This window comes from Teleopsis dalmanni, chromosome X, assembly GCF_002237135.1.
Source record: "Teleopsis dalmanni isolate 2A chromosome X, ASM223713v2, whole genome shotgun sequence".
In the NCBI taxonomy this organism is placed as follows: Eukaryota; Metazoa; Arthropoda; class Insecta; order Diptera; family Diopsidae; genus Teleopsis; species Teleopsis dalmanni.
The window spans coordinates 68,185,678-68,196,593 of record NC_051848.1 but is presented as its reverse complement, the minus strand read 5'-3'; the positions used below and the strand labels follow the sequence as shown (position 1 = coordinate 68,196,593).

General features: G+C 33.0%; 1 protein-coding gene across 1 annotated transcript; it reads right to left on the bottom strand.

The window, feature by feature from the left end:
• Window positions 1-8,462: 8,462 nt before the first annotated feature.
• LOC119689439 lies at window positions 8,463-10,182 on the bottom strand. Its single transcript, XM_038104270.1, has 2 exons — window positions 9,843-10,182; window positions 8,463-9,776 (listed from the first exon to the last, which is right to left on the bottom strand). Exons 1-2 carry the CDS (start codon window positions 10,096-10,098, stop codon window positions 8,533-8,535), a joined length of 1,500 nt encoding a protein of 499 aa, XP_037960198.1. The 5' UTR covers window positions 10,099-10,182; the 3' UTR covers window positions 8,463-8,532.
• Window positions 10,183-10,916: the final 734 nt, after the last annotated feature.

Sequence of the window (10,916 nt, the reverse complement as noted above, 5' to 3'; positions counted from 1 at the left end):
TTCAATTATATTTGATATATGAAATCAAAATAATAAAAGATAAATATATGTTAAATTTGTACAATACATGCCTTACATTAAACCCAATTATTTCCTCCAACTGAGGATGGAATGCTTTAAACGAAATAGTGGTTCAGATTAATTAAAGTTTGTTTCAATATTTGTTCCAACAAATAGGTTATTTAAAATAAATACCAATGTAATTATCTAAAAGAAAAGCATACTTGGCGCCATGAATCATGATCAATTTTCTTTGAAGTAATTTCATTTCTCTGTAAAATTAATACACTTTTTGTTTTGGGTGCATTGCCATCAACATCATTTCCAAGTGACTTGTGACTGACAGGAGCAGTAAGTTTCTTTGCTTCTTAACTTGAAAAATAAATGCCCTTACTCTTAACGGCTACCGACACAGACTGTATCCTCTGTTTGCCTCGCTCTGTCTGTCTATCCGCACCAACCAAAACCAAAGGAAAAGTCAAGAAGGACATTGAGCAGCTTAGCAGTGACATAAATCCATTCAGTTCTGATTCTTATACAAAAAATATTAGCACAAAACAGTGACGAGTTGACGGATAATTAGTCAAGTGAGTGAGAAAGTGAGAAATTAATTGGCAATCAGTGCAAAGCAAAATTAAATTGGTCGTCCCAATATTAAAAATTTAATCCTTCACTAAAATTGAAAAGACTTTAAGGATTAAACGGCAAGCACAGTTTTATGATATAATTTTATGTGGCGTATGAAAAATATTTGAATAACATAAAAAAAAATTAATGATATTAATGATAATATAGATTTTTAATAAAAATAGATTAAATACTAGTCTTTCACTCATAATCCTCACTGCAGAAGCTGTGAAAATCCGCACAAAAAGGAAACCCTAACACATTTTCTCTGTGAATGCTCCACTTTGGTGTCCAGAGGAAATAGGTTTTTAGAAAGATACCTCTACTTTTAAATTAACTAAATTCGACGGGAAGGATTTAGTCTCTACTCTTCTACATTAGGGGTTTTCGCGAGGAATGTTGTAACAGAACAGCGAAAAATCGCTAACTAAGGTACTTGGAAGTTATCTAATGGCCTGCCACTGCAACCAATCAACTTAGGACTAATCTTTCACATACATTTAAGGAGGCTTCTTTTATTTGATACATGGAATAGAATAAAATGAAATTATAATATTTATCGTAGTACACCTGTATCACCTTCTTTAATAAATCGCAAGTCGTAAACATATAACGCAACACTATTCACAAGCAGTTATGATTTTTATAGTATGAAGTATTCTTCAACCGATACCTGGCAAAAATAAAATTAAAATGCGTTTCTGTGGCAAATCTTATCCTTGGTATTTATTTAATTTTATATGAAATGCATTTTATGATCTCAGAAAATTTTTACGAAGTAGTTCATAATGATGAAATTTAATATACTACAGAGGTACCTACAGAGGTTTAACATCCAACGTCAATATCCCACGCAACGGTATAATCGACGAACTTGAAAAGTCGGAATGCTGCTATTCGGTACTCACTTTTCTGATATTGGTACTTCTCTTACAACGGCTAAACTGACACTTAAACAAGAATACGTATTGAGCTTTAACATAGTATACAAGGCTTCCACTCCAAACTATCCTAATCAATTTATTATAAGCTAATGCTAGAAATGAATAAATAAGAACTTACAAAAACTTTAGGGAAAGGTTTCACAAATATACTACATATTAATATTTTTAAACCCATTTAAAAACAAGAACGTATTAGGCATTTAGAACTTAGACCTGATATATAATTTCACGTTATTTTATTGATCGTTTTTGAGATGTTGAGCGTATTTTTAGTGAATTTTTTTTATTTTGGGACATATTTCTCTTTGTACCCAACTATTTCAGTTAACGGAGAAGGCACACCGTTGCCCCCTTCTGTTTGTTGGACATTTGTGCCGAATAGACACAAGGGTAAAGCCCCTGTATATAAGGTTAAAAATTTTTAATCTTAGCAATTTTCTGCGTAGCCTCCTGTACACTAATGACCAGAAAGAACTGCAGTTAGTTTTGCAATGTTCATTCGGTCTCTTTTGATGAGTACCCAGTATCTAGTTTTATTATAGGTTGGTCATGTTAACAGGGCAGTTGCACATGGCTTAAGTATCTTTTATTTGTTATCGGCAAGCTAAAGAAAGTAGAGGTGAGTACATATCTCAATGGAACCTATGGTGATATAAACTGGTACTACTAGGGGTGCATCTACGAAAGAATCAGAAATTAGAGGTTAGTACTTATCTTAATGGTTACTAGTGTGAAATAAACCGGTACCACGAGGGATCCATCTAGAGATGAACTAGAGCGAGGTAAACTGTCAGCTTTATCATTCCCTTCGATTTTTCTATGTAATATACATATATAATAGTTTACATTATAAATTGTAGAACGAAGTTTACTTGTGATCTAATATCACTATTTCTTTAAGTTATGGTGTCTGCACGCCACCACAGCTAAGCGAAGTTGGGACTTGCACCACTGATGCAAAGCCAAAAATTGCTTTTAGACTTGCAAGATTCGTGTGCCGCAGAGTAATTCTGGGCCATATACCAACAACTTTCTGTAAGGCATGCTATATTACTAAAAGACACTACGACATGCACTTCAAAAATTAACTTTAAAGAAATCATAAAAAGTTCTGTGAAAACTGTTCAAATTAGTCACAATGCAATTTAAATATCGACAAACTGAACTTACGATAAGAATTGTGAACGCAAGGAAATTTTGAAAATACATAGTTTCGATTAATAGAGCGCATTCCTATAGGAAATAGAGGTAGACGTAACGGACGAATAACACAAATTGAATGACAGCCAAACAGACAAGCAGGCAGCCACAGAAAAAGGAAATTGCAAGTTGCTACGGAACTGGATGCGAGTACAATGGCAGGCAAGGACTACGTGATAGGTTAGCAGACACGAAGCGATATTGGAATGAAATGATTACTTCCAGCAAGCAAAGTGTACATAATTGACTAATAGATAAAGAGGCACATACCGAAACTTCGAAAGTGTCTGTTGAATAATGAATACAAACTCAGAGTAACAAACTGGCGTATGGTGTATGGTGTATGGTGTATGGCGAACAGCGTACAGCGTATGTCGTATGGCGTATGGCGTATGAGAAGGAAATATGACAAGCAAATAGGTTTGCCAAAAATAAATTTTAGTATTACCACAAATCAAATCCGATTGGATTTTTTGTATTTACTTTTCTGCTTACAAATTCAGCGGTGAATTCTACGTGAAACATATTATCCATGTCAGATTAAGTAGACTTTATTCAGCACAGTCAATTATATTTATTATAATTATATTATTGTTCTCGTATTTATTTGAAGATTGATGGATTCATTTTATAATAAAATTATTCATCTTTAAAACTCTGAATATTGTTGAAGGAAATATGATAGATAAAGTGCTTTGTATCAGGTTATAATTTTTTGAGCCTCTTCATTAATTTTATTATTAAATGTTTTGATGTGAATATTTTTCTATACTTAAACTATATTTCATTATTCAAAATCACTCATTGAATCCCGAGGTAAAAATTATTATGATACAACCGTTTTGAAAAGAATTCTAATTAAATGTTTATAATATATGCTAAAATACTACGTATTCTTTAAAGACTCAACAACAAAAATTTTTGAGTTTAAGCAATATTTCTCAAAATATATAGTTGTTCTTTTCATTAACATATTTAGTAGTTATTAGTTATTCCATTTGAATCACTTTCTATATACAGAACAAAATTAACATACATTGTGACCGAAAAGTTTCCGGAAATTTTAAATAAAACGCAAAATTCTTAATCTTCATCAATATTTATTTTATCTCCTTCAAAATATGCTCCATTAGAAGCGATACACAAATGCCAACGTTTCTTCCAATTCATCAAAACATTTTTTATAGGCGCTTTCCGGTATGGCTTTGAGTTCCCTCTGCGAATTCTGTTTTACGTCTTCTATGGATTCAAAACGCGTTCCTCTGAGTGGTAATTTGAGGTTGGGAAACAGGAAAAAGTCACACGGTGCAAGATCAGGTGAATACGGTGGCTGTTCGATGGTATTTATTGAATGTTTGGCCTTAAAATCGTTGATAATGTTGAACAAATTGAGGTGAATCGGAACAAGCCGGGCGTTGACACGTCGCATACACAAATTGTCCACCAAAATCAAACGAGCCATCTCACGACCGATGCCTAGCTCTCGTGCTATCTCTCTAACACTCACATGAGGATTTTTGAACACGATTTCCTTTGCCTTTTCAATGTTTTCGTCGGTGGTAGAGGTCGAAGGTCGTCCAGAACGCGGCATGTCTTCGACGGTCGTACGACAGTCCTGAAAGGCTTTGTACCACTCATAAACTTGAGTTTTCGATAAAACTGATTCCCCATAAGCCTTTTGTAGCATTCGCAACGATTCTGCACACGAAATTTCGTTCGAAAAACAAAATTTGATGCAAACTCTTTGTTCAATATTTTTTTCCATTGTTTTTTTCGCAACGCACTACTGAGGTGAACTGGTTTCAACAGCTGCCGTAAACGAACTGTCTGACAGATCGCGCTCATTTTTGGCATAGTAATTAAAGACAGTGCTGCCAAACTACATAAACTTAAAATATCGAAAAATATACAGCGCGCGAATTTTAAATGAGAATTTCCGAAAACTTTTCGGTCACAATGTAAGTTACAGTACGACTATCAATCGTACTATAATAGAGCATCTAGTATGGAAATTGACCCAACAAAATTGATCATTAATAGGAAAGAATAGCATAAATTGATATATTTTGTTATCATTAATATTTATCTTTATGACATCATTATACGAAACTCATTATGTGATCAGTATGAAAATGATTTGCTTTCACTGACAATTTCAGCTTCAGCCAGTACCAAAGCTATAAGTAGTCATATCTAGTAACAAAAGACTGATGATACTTTTTTTGTGGCTAAAAGTTTATGTAGCACGAAGACTCTATGCAAAAATGCATTAGACCCTCGATATTTCTAACGAGTTCGCCAGTTTCACCGTTTTCTAGCATGAGGTGGTTGTACAACACAATCGATCTGTGTTCAGGCGACTAACACAGATCGACTGCAAGGAATTCATTTTAAATAATCGAAATCTTTAAAAATCGGTCAACACTGACACAAAGCTCAAAATTAATCCATTTGATAGTTCATTTTCCATAGTCCAAACGTATAAAGGCATTTTGATTTTTATGTTGTAGAAAGGAAGTTGCAAGTGATGTAGTTCAAACGTGATAGTATGATTGCTTCATATTTGGCTGGAAAAACACGAGCAGCTATCGTTCAATCCCTCCAACACCTAAATATGAACAAATTATTTGTGTCTCGTACTATAGCTCGATACCGTGACACTGGTTTCGTTGCCCGATGCCCAGGAAGTGGACCAAAAAGAACTGTAAAACACCAAAAATGATTCGTAAAGTAAAGAAGCGAATTGAGCGAAACCCAGGGAACGGATGCAACACATTTCGAAAAATGAACTCAGGCTAAAACCATGCAGTTGAACAAAGTGCATGATCTCACCGATGAACAAAAAAAAGTTAGAGTCGAAAGAGCCAAAGTATTGGTTGGTTCGTTAGACCCAAAGTAGTGAGTTGCCGAATTTTGTTTTTCTGATGAGTCACCATTCCAAATTGAGCAGTACGTAAACAAGCAAAATAATCGTGTTTACTCATCAGAGGTGTCGGTTGAAAATTTAAACTTACGAATGGCTACCAAAAAGCAGCCACCACGGATATTAAGATGTTGATAGTGTGCACCGCCGTAACGGTCAATGGTCGCTTTCCGGTTCTGTTCATCGACCATGGAGTGAAAATAAGCGCCAAAATTTATCGGAAAATAATTTTAGAGGAAACACTAAAGCCCTGGGCAGATGAGCATTTCATTCGCAGGTGTTGGAGATTCCAACAGGAGTCAGCATCATCGCACAAAGCATGCTTCAATCAAAAATGGCTAAAAAACAACGTTCTGTGCTTTGATGCAAACACTGTGGCCACCGTGTTCACCTGATATAAACCCTCTAGATTTCTAGGTCTGGGGTATTTTAAAAATTAAGGTTGGCACTTAAAAATATTAAAATGTTGATCTTCTGAAACAATCGCTAAGCCGAGAATGGGCCAAAATACCTCAAAGCCACTTGTGGGCAGCGTGCGACAGCTTCATTGGACAGTTAAAGACTATAATTCATGCTAAAGGTGACCATATTGACCCAAAATAAAGTAACTTAAAAATTTAAAGTTCTTTTCGCATATTTTCATATATATTTCATTAAATTTAACAAAAAAAAAAAAGAACAAAATAGAGCATTTTACTTTGTTGTAATTTTCGTCAGCAACCCTGTATAACATTGATGACTATTTTAATTGATCTATCTATCTTAGCATATCCTTTTTATGTTATGGGTGTAAATAAGAAAATGTAACTTTACAATGTAACTTTCCTTTACGTACATAACCTCTTCACACTACAATCCATGTATCATATTGAATAATTTAATACTCTATTGCATATATTTTTGTAGTGTTATTGCTTTCATTCATACAATACGGAATTACTATTAAACACATAAAGTAAACATAAAGTGGAAGACATGAACTCTCTAAAATGAAACTATATTATTCAATTTGACGTATGTTTTGCTAATTAATACTCTTAATCAACAGAAGCCATCAAAGACACATTATAACAGCATTATACTCTATCAATAATTGCACAATGAATGCTTCCTAGAAAATGTTTGTTTCGTCTAAATGTTCTTTATGAGTAATGGCCATAATCATAATACTAGCTTAATTTATTGAATTGAATGAAACCCTAAGAAGTCAAAAGTAATGAAAAGTTCAGACAAAACAAATGGCAACTCGTTAACCAAAAAGTTGAAGTTACAGAAAATTATTAGTTATTTTGCCAGAAAGTTCAACTTTTGGCAAATATTAACTTGTAATCTACGATAATTGAATGAGACCAAGTTCAAAGGGAATATTTTTAACATTACGAACACCTTAGTTGCTATTTTTAAACTATTTTATTATCAGCAATTTCTACATTTGAACATATGCAAAAATTAGTGAACCGCTTATAAGAGTCTTTAATCTAAGTCAATACAAGGAATGGCTGAAGATAACAAAAACTAATTTAAATATTATAATACGAATTCCAGCAGAATGTTGTGGGTTGAACCACTGTCCGAATATATTTTCTATTAAATTTGCAGGAATTTTGTAAAGTGAAGTTATGGACCATGAGGCACGTACTAGGGTCTAACCAGTACTAACGCTTGAACGTAAGAAGGACTTAGACGTATACTCAATATTTAATGGTAAAATATAACTTTTTTGCAATAGAATAAATACTGCTATTTACTGAAACGATAAGATCCACTGTAAGTCCAAATCTAAATTTATAGACAAAAAGCACCTTCGAGTACTACTAAAATGCGTAGTGAATACATCTTGAAGCCAAAAACAAACACAAACAAACTATAAATTAGGTTTATTTTATTAAATGATGGAAATACCATCCAAGCTAACACTCGTATATGGAGCTATGTTATTCAAATGTAGAGAACCGCGATGCCATCAAATATGGAAAATCACACCTTCAAATAGTTTGGATGAATGGTGACAGGTGTACAGCAGTTTATGTTAACTTTTACAGGGATTTCGGCGTAGTAGAAGCTACCCCATGTAGACGTCAACATGTGTCAAAATTAGAAGAACGCCCTAAACAAACAGTCTTTGGGCTTCTATTAAGCAACAATAACACTATAAAAAAAAAAATATAGAACTAATGAACGCCCGATATTTTTGTACTGTTAGTTACCAAAATTATATTCCATCATCCTTTATCTGAAAACTTGAAACTGAAAAAAAAACATTTTTAATAGTACCTCTACATTTAAAATGAGATCATAACCTATTATAGATGAGCTCTAGCAATCTTCACACTAACAATTATTTGTTATTTACTCATATTTTTTAATTAAAGATGCCATCAAATTTTTGTTGTTGTAGTTACGGATATATTGAAAAATGTTTAATTTAAATTGTCAACTTGAAATGTATACCTTTCAGAAAGGAAGATTCTATTCAGACAGACAGACATTGCTCAACCTACACACCTCGTCATGACAATCAATAACTTTTGTAGGTTCTATAGTCTTCGATATGTTCCTCGAAGTGTTAGAAATAACTTCACAAATCTTAATTGGATATATAATAATATGTATACCTATTTCTGGTACAAAAAACATAATTTTGTTGATTTAACCCAAACAGATTTAATTCATATTTTTAAAAAAAATTTTGAAAAAAAAATTTGTAAATATCGCAACATTTGATATAAAAATGTAAATATTTCAAGAACTACTTGGAAACATAAATTTCTATTTAAACTTCCGAAGATACATAATGTACTTCTACTTTTGAATTTTGATAATCACTTAACCAACAATTCAACAGTCTTCCCAATGTAAATCAAGATAAATGCAACGGTGTGTCCTTCGCTTTGATTCTGTTCTAATAATACCAGTACCAGTATTATAACCACAAGTGCATCTAGCTGAAGTTTGTGTTTCCTTTGACTCAAATTTCTTCAAATTGGTGGATGAGATTAGTAAAGGTGATTCCCGTTCAAATTCAATAACTTCAGTAATATCTATTTGCAAAGCATTGTCTACTTGATTGTAAAAAACAGTTTCATCGTTTTTAAACTCAGAATCACGTATAGTTAAAAGTCTTGACACTTCCTTATTAAAAAGATGATTGATAGGTCCTTTCAATAATTCTTCTTCATCAGTTGAAACGTCAAATTCTTCTAATAGATTTTCACTTCTTACTAATGAAAATAACTCAAGACACTTGTGCTCTGAATCAACTCCAGCATCATCTACATCTTCTACATCTTCTACACCTCCTGGATCTTCTGCACCTTCCACGATTTTTATTGCTTCATGATGAGAAGCAGCTGAAACTGCATCGGTACTATTCACATTGTTTGAGTTTATACCTTCAAGATTCTGTTCACATTCATTCAAATATTGTAGTAGTGTTTTCTGAGATAAATATTTTTTATCTCTATTATCAGTGTGATTTGCCACAGGAACAAAACTCTCTGGTTTTCTTGCTTTCTGTTTATTGTTGTTCTTGCCAGAAAGAATAAAAGCAGGATATCTTTTAATTATATTAGAATCGGCTGATGAAACTGACCCACAAAGCTTTAAGATTGATTTTTTGGAGACTTGTTTTCCTTTATGTGGAACTGGTTGTGCAACGACTTTATCAGACTGTAACAATTGATGGTGACTAAAAGATACATCGATACAAGCTTCCACCAAAGGTATTTCGCTCTCTTCATTGATCGCATCACACTGATAGTGAGTAGTACATAATGGCTCAATTGTTAAATTATTGGTTTCAGCGTTGAACACGTCAGATCGGTTTTGATACTCGTTTTCAAATAATTCGACTGTCTTATCATCTTGAATTGTCAAATCAAACATTTTGTCTTCAATATTAGGGCTTGGCATATAGTATACAGTAGTTAAATCATTTTTAATTGTGATCGAACTCACTTCCTTACAGCTGAACGAATTTGGAGATATGTCTTGTTTCATGTACTCATGTGTTCTTTTGAGTTTGTGTTTAGCTCTCCGTCTACAGTGTTTACGGCAAGAGAAGTTTCCCTTTATGATTGGACCTACAAAATATATATATTGTATTAAGATATGTAATCATTATGTATATCAATTTTTATGTAAATTACCTGTAGAGTCCAGTGAGGAATCGCAATCAGTATCTCGGATTTTGTGTACATGCTGTCCTGTGTCCTGCCTGTTGCGACACTCATATTCATCTAATTGGGAAATCTTATTGATATCTCTATTCAAATTAGAGTGAACCTCAAGGAATTTGTATGCTAATGTAAGTCGTTGATGAATATTTTGTTTGGCTGTACGTATAGCAGCTAAATCTGATGAAACTGATAATTGCATGCCATCATCACGAAGAGTATTTTCCATCTTGTTTTGTTTTTAGAAAATAAAATACTTAAAGTATGACTTTGTATTGAGTTGCGATATATTATATATATTTTTTAATTGTTCCAGATAGAAATTCGTGTTGAGCAGTTTTTTTTTTTCAAAATGTAAAACAAAATATTTAACTTATCTTTTTCAAAGCTGACGTAAATTTTTGGTTTACTTTGATATTAAATTTTTTTTTTATATATTGTTTTGAAAAGTAATGCCAGAGTTTTAAATAAACTAAAAACAATTTTCAATGAAAGTATGTACTAAACTATAACAAACAATTGCATAAAATAATTTTTAGTTTTAATGAGACATTGCTGTAAAAACTTCTTTAACAATCTAAATTATGCGAAGATATCGCAGTAATTTGAATGGAATGATATTGCGACATCGACCTGCATTTCACCATTGCATCTGTTGAACAGAAGCAAATCAGCATAATTGTCTAAGCCAATGAGATTGCCAATAACATCCATGGTCTTACGTTGGCATGCACACTATAAAAGCCATTTTGAGAAAGGGGACAATCTTTGGGCAAGATACTCAGCGTAAACGGGAACTGGATCGACATCAAACAAGGTTGTTTGAAAGTTCATTTAACGACTCCCAGATCGAATGCCAGGAGAACAACACCAGAAATCATTCGTGTTCCGGATCGTTGCATTAAGTTTCAATAAATGGATTGAGTGGATTATTTTTAATTGAACTGAATTCGAATGAAGAACCTCTACTAATTTGTGTTACTAAAGCATTATTGTTCAAATACAATAATGCACTTTATAGTTTAATAGCACTGATGGCGCTATAAG